Raw genomic sequence first — 20,173 nt, 5'->3', positions numbered from 1 at the left:
TTTAGCATGGATTTGGTAAAAAACAGATTACAACGTAAGAAGCAAAAATGACACACACGAAATTAGAACAAAAGAAGCAAACATTACATACACTAACAAGTAGGGGTTACAATTGTGCTTCTAGACCACTCATACTTTTACTGTACAACACAAGCAAAGTCAAGGATGAATGAATAATTTCCAATATATTAAAGAGAATAAGAAAAATTATACTCACAAAGGCTGAACTCCAAAGCTAAGAATAGAATGGAAATCAGATGATGTGTCTTCGATTTCTTTATTGAGCAAAGATGGAGCAATTGGCTGTGTTTCTTAAAAAAAAAACCCCATTAAACTGATGTATTTGAATTAGCTGAACTAAAATTATTTATTTTACTGTAAACCATTCAGAACATAAAATCAGATTATTTGGTCACAATAGCTACCATAAAGCAATATGTATTGTAATGTTTAGCTGACTAGGTTATTTAGCTGAAATTTGTGAACCTTAAGCAATCATAAAACTATTTCAATGAATAGGCAACATACTGCAACAGTCTCAAGTGTGCTAGAAAGAGTCAAACTCACATACAGAGAAAGCATTAGAATCTTAACTTACTACACCAGAAGTGTACACTCAAAGTAAAAGACAATGAAAATTCATGTACAATATAAAAGATAAAGTCTGCAGCAGACTTAGTACTATTAATCAATGGAAGAAATAAAAGAAAAGTTATTAATTTTTTGTGGGAGAACAAACTGCTTTTAAGACACTTCATATTCCCCCCTTAGGCAGGGCTAATCTCAGTTCTGAGAAATACTTTAGAAGATACATTCAGTGATCCATTAATTAAGCAAAAAGAATGTAATGTTCTCCAAAAGTGTACCTCTAATAATACAAGAAATAATGTCTATACAACATTCAACATTGTCAATTTGGAAGGGTGCTTGTGTAAAGTATGGTTGCTTACCTGTAACCGTGTTTCTCCGAATGGTGATCTGTGGAATCCACACATATTGGTAATTCCTTGCACGTGTGCAGCCTGATCGGAACTTTAAACAGCTGAGTCTAGTTTGGCTACAGCCCCACCCACCTTCCCCTGAAGGTATATAGCCTCAGGTGGGGATGTAGCCCACGTCCCTACCGCCGTAGCGGCAGTTGAGAGAGGCATGATGTGAGCGGGGAGGATGGGTGGGGATGTGTGGATTCCACAGATCACCATTCGGAGAAACACGGTTACAGGTAAGCAACCATACTTTACTCCTCATGGTGTCTGTGGAATGCACACATATTGGTAGATTAGCAAGCCACTTACCGAGGATGGAGGGCGTCATGCCACTGCTGAAAACAGCACCGCTCTCCCGAAGGACGCCTGGCGCTTGGACAGCAGATCCACCTTGTAATGTGACACGAAGGTAAGAGGTGTAGACCAGGTCGCTGCCCTGCAGATTTCCTCCAAGGGTACACCGCGGCCAAAGGCTGTGGAGGCCGCAACGGCCCGCGTGGAGTGGCCCCTCAGCCCCGAAGGTGGCTCCTGTCCTGCCAACTGATAGGCGAGCTTAATCGTGGCGATCACCCACGCCGACAGCCGTTGTGGAGACACTGGGGTCCCCCTGGCGTCCGCCCTATACTTTAAGAAGAGGCGGGGAGACTTCCTGAATTCCTTTGTTCGCTCGACATAGAATGCTAATGCCCTGCGGACATCTAGCAGATGGAGGGCCTGCTCTAATGGAGTAGCAGGTTCCTGGAAAAAGGCCGGGAGCACGATGTCCTGTGCCGAATGGAATAGGGTAACGACCTTGGGGAGGAAGGCAATGTCAGTCCTCATCACCACTTTGTCCTTATGGAACCTCATGTAGGGGTCGTTGACGCGCAGGGCGCAGAGTTCACTGGCGCGTCTCGCCGTCGTAATAGCCACTAGGAAGGCTGTCTTCCATGACAGGTGGGCAAGGTCAGCCGTGGCGAGAGGTTCGAACGGGGGCTTCGTGAGCGCCGAGAGTACCAGCCGTAGTTGCCAAGCGGGCGGCGGGAGGGCAGAAGGTGGATAGGTGTTTTTATAGCCCTGCAGGAAAATCTGAACCATGGGGTCCTGGAAGCAAGATGTGAGGCCACGGCGCTTCCGATAGGCGGAGATCGCTGCTAGATAGCATTTGACAGAAGAGAGCGCCATGCCCCTCTGCGCCAAGGAGGCGAGAAAGTCCAACAAGAGGGGTATTGGCGCAGCTAGCGGGTCAGCCCCCCGCTGTTTTACGAATTCTGCAAACTTCCCCCACTTATAGGCGTATGACCGCTGGGTGGACGGTCTGTGCGCTGCTGCCAATATGTCCAGCACGGCTTTGGAGAACGGCTGGGGCGTACTCTCCATGCCACCAGATGAAGCCAGTGGATGTCCGGGTGGCGAATTGTGCCGTCTTCGCTCGTCAGAAGATCTGGTCGACGGGGAAGGTCGTGATGACATCCGTCTGTCATGGCTGCCAAGAGGGGAAACCAGGGCTGGCGAGGCCACCAGGGTGCTATCACGATGGCGTCCGCCCTGTCGTGATACAGCTTGGAAACGACCCTGGACAGGAGCGGAGTGGGCGGAAACACGTATAGGAGAGGGCCTGTCCAACGGAAAAGAAACGCGTCCCCGAGGCACCGTGTGCCCTCCGGCTTCGCCCCCCAGGCGCAGAACAGGTCGCACTTGGCATTGTGCTGGGATGCGAACAAGTCTATGGTTGGGCGGCCCCAGCGGCGAAACACCGCCGCTACCTCGTCGCGGTGTAGAGACCACTCGTGGCCACTGGACGGGGTTCTGCTGAGGTGGTCGGCCAAGGTGTTGGAGTGCCCTGGCAGGTGTACTGCCGACAGCAGGATGGCGTTCCCCACGCACCAATCCCAGATTGTCATGGTGAGGGCCAGTAGGGCACGGGATCTCGTGCCCCCCTGTTTGTTTATATACCAGACCACCGTGGTGTTGTCTGTACAAACTTGTACTGCATGCCCCCGCAGGACATCCTGAAAGGCCTGTAGGGCCTTGTATAGAGCAAGGAGTTCTAGATTGATGTGTCGTCTGCGCTCGGCTGGTGTCCACTGGCCACGCACGGCGAGGCGTCCGGTATGGGCGCCCCACCCGAGAGGAGAGGCGTCTGTCGTGATGGCACGGGATGGGTCCCGAACACGGAAGGGCATGCCCTTGCAGGCGTTTGTCCTGGACAGCCACCAGAGCAGGGAGTGGCGGACGTGCGGAGGTGGAGCGAGCAGAGTGGAGGGTTCGTCTCGCAGTGGCTTGAAGCTTCGAAGGAACCACGACTGGAGGGGCCGCATCCGAAGGCGGGCCAACGGGGTGACCGCCGTTGTTGATGCCATATAGCCGAGCGCGGACTGGATGTCGTCTGCCCGCACCAAGGGCTGGTGCGTTATCCGCAACAGTGATGAGCGAAGCGCGAGAAAGCGCTCCTCTGGTAAGTATGCCCTCCGGGACGTCGCGTCGAGGAGAGCCCCGATGAATTTGGTTCTCTGTGACGGCTGGAGGTTGGATTTTGTGTGATTCACAACCAGCCCCAGGCTCTGGAGGAGTGAAAGAGTGAAACTAATGTCGCGTAGGAGGCGGTGGCGGGACCCCGCGACCAGCAGCCAGTCATCGATGTACGGGAACACCGTGACCGCCTGGGTCCTCAGGTGTGCCGCCACCGCCGCCATCACTTTTGTAAATACCCGGGGAGCCGTGGAGATCCCAAAGGGGAGGACGCGAAAAGAAAATGCTTTATTGCCAATCATAAACGATAAAAAACGATGATGTCGCGAAGCTATCGCGATGTGAAAATAAGCGTCCCGGAGGTCAATCGTCGCGAACCACGCCCCCTCCGGGAGGAGAGGGAGAATGGTTGCAAGCGTGACCATCCGAAAAGTGGGTGCCCAGATATAAGTGTTGAGGGCTCTTAAATCCAAAATAGGGCGCTGACCTCCGCCCTTCTTTGAAACTAAAAAGTACTTAGAAAAAAATGCCCTTGAAAAGGAACTTGGGTGCAAGGGGACTACAGCCCCTTTATCTAACAAAGTGCGCACCTCCTGCCATAAGACTTCCGATGGCAGGGTGGCCCTAAGGCGGCCTACAACGGGCCGTGTATGGAAATCAATTGAGTAGCCATTACGGACTACATCTAAAACCCACCTATCCGTGGTAATGGCGGCCCACGCCGAGAAAAACTTTTGCAGGCGTGACCCAAACTTAAAGTGCACCCCTGGGAGGGCCTGACGTCTTTCCAGCGTCGTAAGGTTAACAAAGGAAGACGTAAATGAAGATAAAAATGAATAATCGTGTGGGGCGGGTGCCCGAGAGGGCGGCCGGGTGGCGCTAAACGCGGCGTCTAGACTGGGATTGAAAACGGCCCCTACCCTGTTGCCGAAGCCGGGACTGCGGAGGCTGGCGGGCTGTTTGAGGCGACGGCGCCTGCGGAAAGGGCCTGGCGCCGACATTGTAGGGCCTACGAGTGTAGGTGCTCGAGGGCGGCCACCTACCGCGGCCTTGGTATCTCTGGGTGGTGTAGCCATATCTGTTAGCTGCCTGCCGAACTTCCTGTTTATGTTTCAACTTCTCGTCCGTCTCCGGATTAAAAAGACCGGTGTCGTGCGCGGGAAGATTTTCCGCAAGAGCTCTGCCCTCTTCCGACAAGGTTGATGCCCGTAGCCAAGCGTGGCGTCGGATTGAAGTGGAGGTGGCAAACATCCGGCCGGCCGTGTCTGCCGTATGTTTAGCCATGTCCTTCTGCGCTCTAGACAGTAGCAGGGCTTCCTGATGTATCGGTGAAGCATAGGCTTGATGCTCCTGAGGGAGAGAAGCCACATAGGTACCCATGCGTTTCCATAGGTATTCTTGGTATGCTGACATATATGCGCCGTAATGAGCCAGGCGCGTAACGAAGGCCGCGCCGGCGTGAACCTTCCTACCAAGACCCTCCAGCTTCTTTCCCTCCTTGTCTGCGGGTGAAGTTTGAGACCTAGACCCTCTTCCCCGGGTCATATCCGCCACAATAGTGTTGGGCTGCGGCGGTTTGGCAATCCAGGGAGCTGATGTCAAGTCAACCTTGTAAAGCAGCTCATTCCTTCTGGATACCGGGGCTACGGATGGGGGCGCCACCTCCGGGGTTTTGGTCAGTTGTAGAATGTACGGAATGGCCGGCAGCACCGTGGCTGGGAGCGGGGCCTGCTGCTGCTGCTCAGAAGGGAACAAAAAATCTTCCACAGGCTTTTGAGGGGGGGCGACCGGGACTTTCAGGGCTTTTGTAAGCCGTGACAACAATGCTGCAAGAGAAGCCGCATCCGCCGTTACAGGCGTTTCCACCTGAGCCCCCTCATCCTGCTCCCTTAGAGAGTAGGATGTATGGGATCCAGAAGCAGACATATAGTCTAAGGCCTGAGCATCCATGCTTGCCTCGGCACGGGGGGCCTGCCGCGGCGTCGAGTCGCCCTGAAGGGATGGGACTGGCGGCTGGGCAGTATGGTCCTCCGGAACGAGGACAGGCCCGAAAACATAGGCACGGCCTCCCGGTGAGCGGTGCACAAAATCTTCACGGCCCGAGTAGCCCCGGTACAGGGAGTCGCCGTGCCATGTTACTAGGCTGCCAGAGCCTGCTCTGCGCCCCGGGGAGGAAACAGACCGTGGGAGCCCGGCCTGGGACGGGCTCCTTGAGTGGAAAAGGGAAGGCGGAGGCGATGGCCTACACGCCACGTGGGCCGCGCCCGGGCCTTTTCGGAAGGGGGATAGCTGCTGCTCACCCCAGGCCTCCGATCCCGCGGCGGCGGCCGAGTGCCGCTGGATCCGGGGCCCCGGTTCCGCGGCCTGAGTTCCATCGCGGGGGCCCGCCTCCGCTTCGGGGAGGGGGGCCGCACCCGCCTGAAGGCCAGAAATCCCTGGCGTGGCCCAGCCGGCCTCATGCGGCCTCTGCGCCGCGGTGGGCGGGGCCTGTGAAGACCCGGATGTTCCTCCCTCTGGCGCCGGCCGCATGGTCGCTGACGCTGAGCTCTCAGCGTCCCTGCGTCTCTTCTTCTTTTTGCGGCCACGCTCCTCCCCCGAGGCCTGGGGAGAACGCGGCCGCTGCGGGGATGGAGAGCGCGGCCGCTTGGAGGAGGAAGCCGTTGGAGAGGTGAGCGGCTGGCATGGCTGGGAGGCGGGTTGGGAGGCTGAAGGCAGCAGCCGCTTCTCTGGCTGCGCCGGGAATAGCGCGCGCTCATATAAGAGCGCCTTCAACCGAGCCTCTCTGTTTTTCCGGGCCTGAGGTGTAAAAGCCCGGCATACCCCGCAGGTCTTCGTGGAGTGCGTCTCTCCCAGACAAAGGAGGCATTTCTCATGGCCATCTGAGTCCGGGAGATTCCCTCCGCACCCCGAACACTTTTTAAATCTAAGAGCCATAACGGCTAGCTGGGCCTGAGCCACAATGTCTAAGTTAGAAGCCAAACTAAACTAAGTTCCTCAACACTGCTGCGGCGGCAAAAAAAGGAACGTGGGCTACATCCCCACCTGAGGCTATATACCTTCAGGGGAAGGTGGGTGGGGCTGTAGCCAAACTAGACTCAGCTGTTTAAAGTTCCGATCAGGCTGCACACGTGCAAGGAATTACCAATATGTGTGCATTCCACAGACACCATGAGGAGTAAAGGAACTTTCCTTTCCCTCCTTGTAGCCTATTTCACCTCCGCCCCCCTCCAAAAAAACTGTTCCAGATTTCTGGAAAGGAGGCAAAGATTTTAAGAACATGCTGGAGGCTGCAAATGGGAGAGGGGGGAATTATCCCCTTCCCATTCACAGACCGAAGGAATCCCCTCACCAGGAAAGACATAACAGCACAACAAACTACATGTTAAAAGTTTCAGCAATTTGTTTAAACTACTTCTAAGAGGAACAGTTCTGAATAAATTATACAAACCTTCAGTGCTTTTCTTGTTGTAACCAGATATTCGGGCCATAACAATCTCTATCCACTTTGAGAGGGACAGAAGCTGAGCCACCACCAATGCATCCTCACTGGCAATGAAAAGTTTAATTACAAACTTTACAAATATAACCTGAAATCTAGTCAAAAGAGACTAATCTTTGAAATGTTAATGCCAAATAGCTGAATAATAAAAAATACTTTCACTGCATATCAAAACAGCTATTTATTTACCTGATGTGATTATTCAGGTGCATAATTCAAGTATGAATAGATCAAATTTGTTCAAGCCATATCAACCTGGTATTTCTTATTAAAATAAAGTCTTTGAACAGGCAGGTTTTTATCAAGGAGGATACAAATGAGGACCTTTCCTGAAATGCTGCCCTGTTTATATGATACCTTCCTTCATCAAAGCCTAGTTGGTGCCAATACTGGCATTTTTCCAGCACCAAGAAAAACATGGATCTTTTTCAAAAGCCTTCAGGGCCATTGAATATAATCCCCACCTGTACACGTACATGGTTTTAAACTGTTTTAACTGAATTTAAACAGTTTGCTTTTGACCTACTAAATTGTTTAAATATGATTGTAATCCATTTAAATTTACTGTTTTAAATTTGTTTTAAAATGTTCAAATTGATCTTATTGTGTAATGCTCTGCTATCATTGATATGCATACTTTGATAACTTAATATTTATAAATAGAATGAAATTCTAGCACAAAACAGAAAAGGACAACTTTCTTTAGTAACACACAAAAACATCACTTGGAGAAATGAAATCATGTAGCATACCTATTTATCTTCTGAGATTCCAAAGGGATGATCGGTATTACAGTGTTGCACAGGGATTTGCAAAGTGGGCAGAGGTATTCTCCATTCTCTAAGTCAAAGACCTGTTCAACATGATGACGTTGCCGAGAATTTAGCTGAATGGCTTCAAAGTATCTGTAATATTTCAATGGACAATGAAAAGAAAGGCTTCTAGAACATTATGTAAAAGCAGAGTTAGTACTTTTTGTGTCAGTATTTTGCCAGTACACTCTTGGATTTTATTGCAGTTTTGATCTTACTCATAAGATGAAAGGAGAGGCAATGTCGAGGTCCGAAAGCAGAGCATGATGAAAAAGTTCAGAACACAAGACAGACCGCAGCTACTTCAACCCTTGAGAAAGCACAGAATACCGTGGCAGCAGAATATCAGCTCGATTTATAAATATTTATGACAAAGTTTTGGCTAGAGAAGGGCTTCTGAAAATTGTGGTTCCCAACTCCAAAAGCAGCCACCTTAGCTCAATGTTGGGATCCCGAACATCACAGAGTGGCTGATTTAGACATTTACCTGAATCTGTTCTGCAGAAGACACTTCAGTTGTACTTCATAAAAAATGAAAACCAGCCTTTTTACCAAACCTTGCAAATGCTGATTTGTTATCAGTAAATGTTTGATTTTTATACCTATTTTATATCCCAACATATCTGGGGTCATGTAAAAATGACTCAGGCCAAAGAGGTTCCAAGTGGAAAAGTTTAAGAAGTCCTGGACCAGAAAACCTGTTGACCTGACTCTGGTGCTCCCTAGCCTTGTGTGGGGAGGGCACAGCATTGAAGCCACTCAGTTGGTACTTCCAAGCTAAGTCCCACTTCAGGATTCAGATGGTTCCTCAAGGTGAATGTTTGTTTGGCTTTGCATAGTATGTGAAGTCCTAACTAGAACGGGAAATTGTGTGCAAGGGGGCTTTCTGCTATTATCTGCACTCAGTAAAGAGGTAAATGCAGTTTCCTCTAGCCATCTGCCTGGGAACGGAGAGGGACTTGAAGAAGAAAAGGTTCTATACTTGGTCTCAAGAGTGAGAGCAATTATTTCTCCCTATTGCCCTGACTGCAGCCTCTTTCTTTCCTCATTCCATACAAATGGAATGAAAACCCTTCTGTTAACAGTATTTCATTTAAATGGATCAGAAACTGTAATTAGAAAGCTGGTCTGCATTAGCACAGATCAGCCTGGAGGGGAAAGGGGAGAAATTAATTTTCATCAATGGCAAGAAAAGTCTGTGAGCCAGTTCTAATGCAGATAAAAATGGACAGATTATTTAAAAATCAGGTCATGTGGACATAAGCCCAGGTCAAAAAAATTGGCTTTGAGGTATCACGTTATCTCTAGAGATACTCATGTTAAGTGAATAGGTCTATTTAGAGAAAGTTTTCAGCCCTATATCAGTTATTGGCTGTAATATACCCCAAGGCACCACTTTTTTAAAAAGGCTTTAAAGACGTCTAATCACATGATTTAAAGTAGTCCAATCAATTATGCACAGTGAAAATGTTCATAAATATATCTTCTATTGCAAGGCAAAACACACAAATAACCAAACTGGAACTCACTACACTATACAATAAACATTAATATTTCTAAATACATTTTTGCCTGTATTTTGACTTTTCAGTTCTGTGAATATATTGCTAGTCCTCCAAATCCCTAGAGTCCACATCCATGGATTCCAAATACCACAGCTTGAAAATATTTTTTTTAATCCAAAAAGCAAGCCTTGATTTTTGCATTTTATATAAGAAACATCATTTTACTACATCACTGTATATAATGAGAATTGAGCACCATTGGATTTTGGTATCCATAGTGAGTCAAGGAACCAAACCCCAGTTGGTGCACAATTACTTCCTGTATTTCAATCAGTTGAATATACACATATTTTATGTTGTTACTTTCTCTGAGGCTGTGCAACCATTGATTACAGAGGTAGGTAGAACTATGAGATCAACTTTGTTTTTTAAACAGGAATCTGTTATCCATGAAGCAGAGCATGGTGCATAAAACATACACTGAGATTAAAGCATTTCAAGAGTTCTTTTGAATATGACAACTAAGGGCCCATTTGGGCATCTAGATTCAGTCGTTCTGAAGCACTGTCTCTACTGAAGTAGACACACTAAGGCAAAGAAATTCATATAAGAGCTGACTTACAGAATTTTCATTGATTCCATAAATCTAAATCAAATAATTGGGCTAAGGGTATGATCCTCATTGATTACACCACATTGTCTTAATAGGAATGATATAAGGTCAAAAGACCTTATTGCCTTAATAGTTACTGTTAAACATTTGAGAATCAGAAATCCTTTTCCACCCACAAAAGATTGCCAAGATCCAGATGTACTTTCTGCTAAATTCCTGCCTCAATACACTTAAGAACTCCAAAAGAAATTGTTTGAAAACACATCTATATATATAATAAAAGTGAATGTTTGTATGTTTGTATCAGCGTTTTGATTGGTCGGGTGGTGTATGTGCTCGCGTTTTGATTGGCCTGGCGGAATATGGATCAGCTTTCTGATTGGCTGGGCGAAATGTGCCAGCTTTCTGATTGGCCGCCACTTTCATAGGTCACTGGGGTCGCTGAGGGAAAAACTACTACCAACTGGCTTCGTTCGGCCTACTTCTCTCCTCAGAACGAAGCTAGCTTTGGGACAGTTAACAGCTTTCGGCCTACACTTTGGTAATCCAAAACACCACTGCCACCACCAGAAAGGCAGGACCTGGACCAAACTTGACACACACAACCCCATGAACCCACTGACAACAGATGGCCCCCTTTGGCCCCTCTGCTGACATGTTTAAGGCCTTCCAGGCTGGCCCCTCGCTGCTAGGCCGAAAAGGAGGATGTCATCTTGCCTCAGCTTTCAACTTCTTTGTAAGGCCCTACTTTCCTCAAAAGACAGCAGAGAACATTGTTATTATCTTTTTAACGATATGCCTATGAACACTTCTAGCCCCCAAAGCCCCAATCCAAGCCTCCTTTGATCATTTTGCTAACACGTTTCAGGCCTTGCAGCCTGGCTCCATTGTGCTAGGCTGCAAAAGAGGCAGCCATCTTCCCTGTTCCACATGGTTCCAAACAGAGCAGCTTTTGCCTGTGTCTTTTGGATACAGCACTCTCCTTCAACAAGGTAAGGCGGCAGTACGTAAATACTATTCACAGCAGACTAAAGAGAAAATAATGACTATCTTTTTATTCTTTCCTTTTAAGGATTGTTTACTCCCCCCCCCCCCCCCCCCCAGTTTTTACTGAGGCAAAAAACTACCACAGAGCAGGCTTTGGCCTACTCACTCTAACAGGCCTGACACATACAGTCCCCATGGCCTACTATACATCCGGGCCCTGTTTGGAGTGGTATGGACCATGGATGATGGACTTGCATATGGGAGTTGTAGTTCACCTGCCCCCACTGAACCCTGCTATTTCTTATTTATACTACTATTGCTTGACATTACTTTTATGTTTTATTTTTATGGTGGATGTTAGCACGTGGCTTAATGACCTTGCAAGCCACTTTGGGTCCACTGCAGAAAGGCGGGGGAGAAATATCAGAATTAAATAAATACATAAATAAATAAATGTCTCAATGGTATGTATGGTTGGAATGACCTTCTGTCGGGAGGGCTTGAATGGTCTCTTCCTTTGTGGCAGATGGGGCTGGACTGGATGACCTTCAGAGACCCCTTTGAAATCTAGTACTCTATCTATCTCCCAATCGTATTTGTGACTGGATGGCCATCTGTCAGGAGGGCTTGGATGGTGTCTTCCTCTATGGCAGAAGGGGGTTCAACTAGATGGGCACCCCTTCTAACTCTAGGATTGTATGGAAGCCTTTAAACCAGGCACGGGCCAACTTGGGCCCTCCAGGTGTTTTGGACTCCAACTCCCACAATTCCAGACAGCCTACCCCATGATGCGCTTTATGTCCTGGTGCCGTTTGCGGGATGATGGACCATGGGTGATGGGATATGTAGTACTTTCAATCGCTACGATTCCCACAGACCACTGCGATGCCCATCAGTGACGGAACTGGACCAAACTTGGCACACAGATGGGACATGCATCGCTACGATTCCCACAGACCAAACTTGGCACACAGATGGGACATGCAGTACCTTCACTCGCTTCTTGAGACCACAGCAACTGCTACATATGACAGAACTGAACCAAGTCTGGTATATATATCCCAAATGACACACTTTATATGTTGCAGCAGTTTGGGGGAGGACGGACCAAGGACGATGGGATTTGCAGTACCTTCATCCAATTCACCTGCCACAGGCCACTGTGATTCCCATGAATGGCAAAACTGTACCAAACTTGATACAAAGGTGCAATGTGCCCCCCTTTACGTCCTGATCTGGTTTGGTGCAGGATGGACCTTGGATCATGGGATTTGCAGTACCCTTATCCGATTCACCTCCCACGGACCACTGTGATACCCATGAAAGACAAAACTGTACCTTACTTGGCAACAGGTGCAATGTCACACAATTTATGTCCTGGTGTGGTTTGCAGGAGAATGCACCAAGGATGATGGGATTTCCAGTACCTTCATCCAATTCAACTCCCACAGACCACTGTGATGCCCATGAATGATGAAACTGTACCAAACTTGACATATAGGTGCAATGTGGCCCACTTTACATCGTCCTATCATTTGAGGGAGCAACAGACCATGGATGATGGGATTGACAGTACCTTCATTCACTTCCCCAGACCACTGCGACCCCCACCAATGTCTGATCAAGACCAAACTTGACACATCGAGTCCCCATGACCTGCTTTACATCCTGAAGCTATTTGGAGGGGGATCGACCATGGACTTGCATATGGGAGTTGTAGTTCACCCGTACCAACTAAAGCCAACTGTCACTGGATCGAGACTAAACTTGGAACAAAGGCAAACAATTCAGTTCTCAAATAACCCGGGCACCGCCGGGTCCCCAAGCTAGTTATAGATAAAACAAATGATATTTGCTAAATGTTAACTACTTACTTCTGCCAGCAAGCAGCATGCATCACATGACCGCAACTGCCAGTATGAGTTCCACATGACAAATCAGGATTCATGAAGAGAGGATCTATTTTATCTATTTAGAGAAAAAACATAAGTAATTAGGTACATAATTTCATCAAGTGTGAATTAATATTTGGCAAAATATTTTCTAATAAAATTAAGACAGCTAGTTCTGCTAGAGATGGATTGTTTCTTAGAGCTAGAAAGAACTCTTCCTGTATAAACCTAAAAACAGGTCATTAAATGATACTTAGACATCATGTCTCTAACATACAGCATACTCTATATCAAATATAGAGTAAGTCAGCTGTTGCATTTCATGATATTGAGATTCAGTCTTTATTTTTTTGCAGGTCAAAGACAGACCTGAGAAAAGTTGCAAGGGAATCACAGACTCAGAGTTGGCAGAGGCCGCAAGGGCTATCCAGTCCAACCCCATTCTTCCATGTAGAAATACACAATCAAAACATTCCTGACAGATAGCCATCCAGCCTCTGCTTAAAAACCTCAAGAGTGGGAGACTACCACACTCTGAGGCAGCATCGTATTCCACTGCCAGACAGTTCTTACTTCTTCCTAATGTTTAGATGGACTCTTTTCCTTTAGTTTGAATCAATTGCTCCATGTCTTTGCTCCTCCTCAATGTGACATCCTTTCAATGCCCCAGTTTCTCTAAACATATATTCTAAGATTTATTGTCTAAAATAAAATTCATGCATGTTCTGATGTCATTAAAAAGAATCACAAGAAGAACCAGACTGAAAAGCAAATTAGAGGTATTTTTGTTCTTGTAGTAAGGGCAACATTCCAACTTGTTTCTGTTCACAGACAAAAAGCTTGCATCATATCTAACATGATATAAAGGATGTATAATTTTCAGTTACACCCCTTTCTGTCTGCTATCCTCAATCTGTCCTAAAAGATTAGGGACAGATTAGTTCTGGAGCAAGGAGAGTTGAGAGGAAATAAGTGAAAATGGTCTATCTTTCTGATTTTCTATTTGCACCCTGTATAATTAGTCAGAGTTTGCAATATAGATTTCCTTCAAGATGACTAAATTAATATGAATGTCTATGGTAGCTTGGGAAATGATACATACCTCCTGAAAATTCTAACATCTTTCCCATATGCTGGGTTAAGGCAGTGGATTTCTGGACACAGGCAGATAAAACCATGGCAGCACACTCTAGCTTCACTTCCTGTTCTTCCTGGCATAAGATACATGTCAAGACTTCTTTTTCTATGACAGATGGTCCTCTCTTAGGCCCCAAGGCAATTCTGGTATAACTTATAATTGGTGGGCTGCTACAAAGACACAAAAGAATTTTAAATAGCAAATTTGAAGTCAGCAGTTATGCTCAATCCACAAACATTGTTGTTTTTATAAAATTAAGCCATGCTTTAAAATTATCTCTGCCTTGCTTTAATTCCCAGCTGAATTTCAATGCAAGATTAAACTAAAAAAAAAAAAAAATTGAAAAAAAAGAAAGTTGAGAATCACTGTAACACTAATGAAGTAGTGAAACCAAACACATCTGAACAGAATTTTTCTGAGGTCTGGATAGAACATGTACATTAATTTACAATTTGAAAATAAATTTAATGTCCTTAAGTTTAAAAGTGAGTCTACATTCCATTTAGCACTACCTTTCCTAGTGATTTTATATGCTTGGAGCACCCTTGAGATCATATTTTTTGGTTATTGCTCCATTAACTATAAAGAGAAGTGGATAATGGAACAAAGATCTTTCTTGCCCTTGTGAGATAAAATATCATGTTCAAGTGCATCTATGATCCCTCTTTATAGTCAGTGACCTGGTCCTCATGACATTGATAAACTGTAATTCCCAGCATTCCTCACCATTGACTATGCTGGTTAGGTTGATGAGAGTTGCAGTTTAGCAACGTTCCCCACTCAAGTTTTGATATATTTGACTTGGACCTGAAAAATGTATGGGAGAACTGAAAATATTGGGCTGTCTCTAATTATGTATTTTTACAGCAGTGAATCAGAAAGTGCTGGATGATCACATTCCCTCTCCGCACTGCAGTCTCCCAGATCTGTTCCAGAGGACTGAAGAACCCTGCACAGCAAAGATGAGGAGGGGCTTCAACAAACTCTTGCTGGGTGTGGAAAAGTCTACATGTATAATGTTGGATTCAGCCTACTGAATATTTTTTCAGAAACTATGGTTTTTGCTGGTGACAAAAAGCAGCAACAAACAGAAAATCAGTTATCAAGTTAATATTTACAATGTTCTATTTTTATCTACGTGTTGAAAAATTGATCAAGAGAATTATGTTCATCACAGAAAGAGATGATATCTTGGCTCCATGGGAACCTATACAACTGTCCATCAACCAGCCAGTTCAATGACTTTGCATTATTTTATTTTGTCAAAACTTAAGACACCAATTACAGAATACACTTTTCCTACCTCTCCTCTTCCATAGCATCTCTTCCCTGTGTGTCTTGTGTATTTTCATATAAGAGCCTGTGAGTTTCAATGAAATTCTTCTGTAAAGCAGACATTTGGGCCATTATCTTCTGCCGATGAAGTCTGGCTGCTTCTGCTTTCCTCTTCCTCTCTGCCTTCTCTTTGTCCTGGATTCTTTGCATCTTATTTTGCAGCAAAAACAAAAAAAACAACCAAAGTAAAGTAAGAAATACTTTAGAAATACAAAGTAAGAAATAGTATTTTTCAACAATAGTTTGTATAGATCATTTTAATAATTGTAGGTGTAACTAATAATAATAATAATAATAATAATAATAATAATAATAATAATAACTTTATTTATACCCTGCTACCATCTCCCCGTGGAGATTTGGGGAGGCTCACAATGTTACAAAAGTAACAGCGCAAATACATTAACAATATACACAGTTTAAAACACAATAAGATAATAAAACAGAAGTTAAAACAAAGGTTTATACAACAGTAATAATATCAAACAACCACCAATGCAATTCAGTCAACTTCAAAGGTGGGGGGGGGGACTATAGCAGCAATATAAGATAAAATCATTAGATTAAAATACCCTGATGAAAGGAACCTAATAACATTCAGAATAGAATTATAATGAAGCTGGTCATCCAATAGCTGTCTCTCCAAAGGCCAGCCCAAACATCCAGGTTTTCAATTGTTTCTTAAAGGACAAAGCATGTTCAGTGGATGTGGAGCCTCTGTAGGCTTGCCAAAATAACGTAGGTGGACATTACTGTTCCATTAGGACCCAAACCTAGCCCATAAACATTATCCTTAGCTGCTGATGGCAATTTAAAATCAGAGCAAAACACAGATCTTGAAGTTAGAAGACTAACTGAATAAGGGAAATCCATTTCTCTAAACACAATTAATACAATTTAACTGGTGGAATGAAACAGATCATACTTGCTCTGTTTTGTCTACAACAAATGATAAGTGTGGTGAAAATGCTGTGTCAATGCAACATCTTATAGAATAATAATAATAAGACTGATAATATATTTTCAGACTGTAAACTGCATATAACAGAACACCGCTCCTTCAGCCTAAAATGATCCCAGCTCTTTTTGGCAGGGGAAAAGTACAGGTAATTTGCAGGGCAAGAATGTTCACACCAGCATCTGGTATGATCTATCTCTACACAGAATAGTTACAGAAGAATTTGTCAGAAAGGCATTTCTTACTAGCTACATGAGATCCCCATTGGGAAACTATGAAGTTATTTTCACTATACAAAAACATTACTTGTACAAACACACTATATCCCCAAGGCTTAGACTTTAGAAAGGAGATCAATCCAGTTGTTTTATGTATTATCTAATTCTTTTTTTATGGTTACCTCATTGCTTTTTGTAGATTCCAACTTAGAAGCTGCAGCAGCTACTGGGGGAAGGTAAGACTTCTCTCTTAGACGTTTTACTGTTTCAAACATCTAGGAAAATAGATTTAATGGTTAAAACATTTCTTGTTCAAAAAATGAGGAAAAATCTGCACAAGTTAGCTTGTGGAGGAATTACTTTATGCATAAACAATATTCCAGAGAATAATTTCAACAAGTTCCTTAAAAAATTACCATCGGCTTTTAACATTTGGAAAGTTTGGTCTTTTTGGTTCTTACCTGTAGAACCCAGTTTATCATGTCTTTTTGTGATTCCAACTGTTGAATTCCTTTCAGTTTTTCCAAAATCATTAGTATGTTCATTGCATTCAAAGCAGAGCTTCCTATCCCTTTGTAAAAAGATATAGGAATTTAAAGCAGAAAAGGTCACACATACATGCTCACAAAAGACCAGCACCTCTTTCTTCTTTCTTAGGGATTCCTTCCACAATCCCTTATTATTCACTATAATTGCTGGAGTGTCTGAGAACTGAAGACAAAACATCTAGAGCCCCTTTATCTATACATAGTTATAATACTGTGTGTCTATGATAATTACTATGGCTTTGTTAATTGCTAGGGTTTGTAGTTTGTAGAACTCTCTGGCTGAGAATTCGAGGCAGCTCTCTCTGAACTGCAAATCACAGCATTTCACAGTATATTGCCATAATAGTTAAATCATAGAATTATAACTGTGTAAAGGCCCCTGGAAGGTTGACACTGAATTTTCCTGTGCTCACTTATGCTTATGCAACTGAAAGTACAGTGCCCATAAACAACAAAAAAGGTGTTGGGTAGCTGTTCTGGTATCGTATTAGTGTTATAAAGAAGGTGGCCTCATTCTCCTGTTGTGTGGCTGCCTCTTGCTGAATAATGGGATATGTAGTATAGGGCAGGGCCTTTGGAATTCTCAGCTAGAGGTTCTCGGCTGCCATAAACTACATATCCCAGAATCCCACAGGAGACAGTCAGACAAGGTGGCTCCACTTTATAGCTCTAATGTGATAATGTCCCTAGTCTATCACCTAGAGGTTGCATCTGACATATACTGAGCAGAAAATAGGTTGCCATGAAACTTCTCATCTTTTCAAGTCTGCACACTTACTGGATGCCTTGTGATAGAAATCAAATGTCACTTCTTCCTCTGGAACTTTTTCTAACTGCTGTTTCTCTTCCAATAAACCCAAAGCCAGGATATGAAGAACCTATGCAGAAGAAAATAGTTATTATTTCCATTTGAGCTGCATGCACATTTGTTACTTAGACTGCTACAACACTTCAGCAGGCATCACACTGCACTTTATGATTAGGAGAGTTTGACTGCAATTAGCAAGACATTTAGGAAGAGTATGATTAAACATGCTCCCTTTTTTGTTGTCGCTGTAGTAGCTTTCCACAGCATCATTTGTATAATATAAAACAGTGAGAGATGGAATCATGTAACTTTTATTTCATATGTAGTTTTCCTGACATATGAGCACATTTTAATCCTCTACTGTTTACATGATAATAAAGATGTTATAATTTAAGAAACTACATATAACTACTCTGACACATATCTATTAACTTTTCAGTTCAGCAGCAACCCAAAATTACCACTCCGACACATACAACAAGAAATTAAGTTCTATGAGAAACCCACATTTGCTAAAGGTTGTGCATATTCAATACTTTACCACGCGAATAGCTCCCTGGGAATTGTTTGAAGAACAAACAAGAATACCTCTCCCTATCTCTCTCTCTCTATCTATCTATCTATATAGGGAAAACACTCTCAAGACATTAAAAACAAAAGCATTGTTTAACAAAACCACCTCAAAGCCAGAAATTCCCCAAAATATAGGTTTAGCAAATGTACCATTTGAATCATCGCTTCTGTCCACAAGTGGCTTTCCAGCTCTAGTGCTCTTTGCAAAACAGTCCTAAGAATGTGCATCATGATATCACAATTCAGAATTTTTGCCACATTTCTAAAAGCAGCACTAAATTCAGGAGGCGGAGGAGGTGGCAATGCTGAAAAAAAGAGACACGTATTGACATATTACAAACTTCCTAATTGTTTTATAATGCCATGGAAGCCACTCTGCACTTGACATTACAAAAGCCCACATTTGGCTGAAAGCCACTACACAATGTATAGGCAGATACAAATTAGATCTCATTTTACTGTGTCATAATTAATTTAAATTAACTCAATACACCTCACCTGTAAAGTGCTCTGGGGGTATAACCACACATAACTAATATAATCATACTTCACTTATCTATTCTTCTTCAAACACTATAACTGATAACCCACTTAATTGATATCTTATATATGCAACAGCAGGCTGCTAGTCTCGCTTATATTTCTGTTGTGTTTTCCATATCAGGCTTGTCAGTTTAATCATTTAAGACCACTAATCTGTAGTCATCATCATGAAAATTACTACAGAGCAGACACATTATTAATTGCCCTGCTATTATTTCATCTTGACTGTCATTTTGTGGGAGAGAAATACAGAGTGCAAATCTAATAATTAGTAATTTCATCACAATGTTTTACCTTCATCTTTGTTTTCTTGTGCCCTTCTTTTCTTTTCCATGTGTTCAGCCTGTAGGAAGAGTTAACTAATTTACTCTCAGTTTACCAATAATAAAAAGTTTGGGACAGGAAATAATGGTGACCGGAGCCTGAATGGTGACATTTATGGGGGAAACGGCAAAGACTGTAAAAGAAATGTATGCCCAAATCTTTTACAGTGCAGGTTATATTTCTTTACCTTGCTGTGTTGTGTCTTGGTATAATGGTAGAAGAATAAATTGTATTCCTTGAGACATTCTTCTTTTAATTCATACACTCCATGGCTTGATACACCTGGTTTTCTTTGTTCAAACAAAAAAGTCATTATCAGATCAGACTAACACATTAGCTGATTGCCTACCATCCAATGATACATTATTCCGTTAAAATACCACATTAAACAAAAACGAATTTTTACTACATAGAAGAATTTAAGCACACTGCTTGTCAGACCAAGGGCATATTCAGCCTTACATCTCATTCCTCTCCTTTTTACAATCTTTGTTGTTGTTGTTGTGTGCATTCAAGTTGTTTCTGACCTATGGTAAGCATATGATAATCTGATCATGGTGTTTTCTTTGCAACATTTGTTCAGAGGTGGATGCCATTATCTTCTTCTGGGACTAAGCTTGCCCCAGCTCACCTAGTAGGTTTCTATGGCTGAGCTGGGATTTGGATCCCAGTCCAACACTCAGATCACTATACCACATTGACTCCTTTCCTCCCTAAACTGTTGTGCCTTCAGGTCATTTCAGACTCTAAGGCTTTCATGGGTATTCTTGAAAAAAATTGTTCAGACAAAACAGGTTCAAATGTTTCGAAGTTTCTTTTAGGATCCTTGTTCTCAACCCTTGATAAGGCCAAATGTCAATTCCCACATCTTGTCTAGTTCTATAATATTCAAATATTATAGATCAGCTCCCCTCCCTCCTGTCCTTTAGAAAGATGGTAAAGACCTGGGTGTGGGACCAAGACTTTGGGGCAGTGCAATGAGG

General features: G+C 43.9%; 1 protein-coding gene across 3 annotated transcripts in view; it reads right to left on the bottom strand.

Moving 5' to 3' along the window:
• ubr1 (ubiquitin protein ligase E3 component n-recognin 1) overlaps positions 1-20,173 on the bottom strand; it is a 72,438-nt gene that overhangs the window by 15,632 nt on the left and 36,633 nt on the right. For all 3 annotated transcript variants that reach the window (XR_010002043.1, XM_008104080.3, XM_008104086.3), the window contains exons 23-34: positions 19,378-19,480; positions 19,161-19,209; positions 18,474-18,628; positions 17,721-17,820; positions 16,856-16,965; positions 16,577-16,669; positions 15,187-15,368; positions 13,848-14,053; positions 12,728-12,821; positions 7,689-7,841; positions 6,886-6,983; positions 218-311 (exon numbers count right to left, since the gene is read on the bottom strand). Coding sequence is in view for 2 of the 3 variants with exons in the window: in XM_008104080.3 (XP_008102287.2) it covers positions 218-311; positions 6,886-6,983; positions 7,689-7,841; positions 12,728-12,821; positions 13,848-14,053; positions 15,187-15,368; positions 16,577-16,669; positions 16,856-16,965; positions 17,721-17,820; positions 18,474-18,628; positions 19,161-19,209; positions 19,378-19,480 (1,437 nt within the window). In the remaining variant the exon portion in view is untranslated. The remainder of the gene's footprint in view (positions 1-217; positions 312-6,885; positions 6,984-7,688; positions 7,842-12,727; positions 12,822-13,847; positions 14,054-15,186; positions 15,369-16,576; positions 16,670-16,855; positions 16,966-17,720; positions 17,821-18,473; positions 18,629-19,160; positions 19,210-19,377; positions 19,481-20,173) is intronic.

The sequence above is a fragment of the Anolis carolinensis genome, chromosome 1 (assembly GCF_035594765.1).
Source record: "Anolis carolinensis isolate JA03-04 chromosome 1, rAnoCar3.1.pri, whole genome shotgun sequence".
NCBI lineage: Eukaryota > Metazoa > Chordata > Lepidosauria > Squamata > Dactyloidae > Anolis > Anolis carolinensis.
This window is presented reverse-complemented; position numbering and strand designations above follow the sequence as displayed.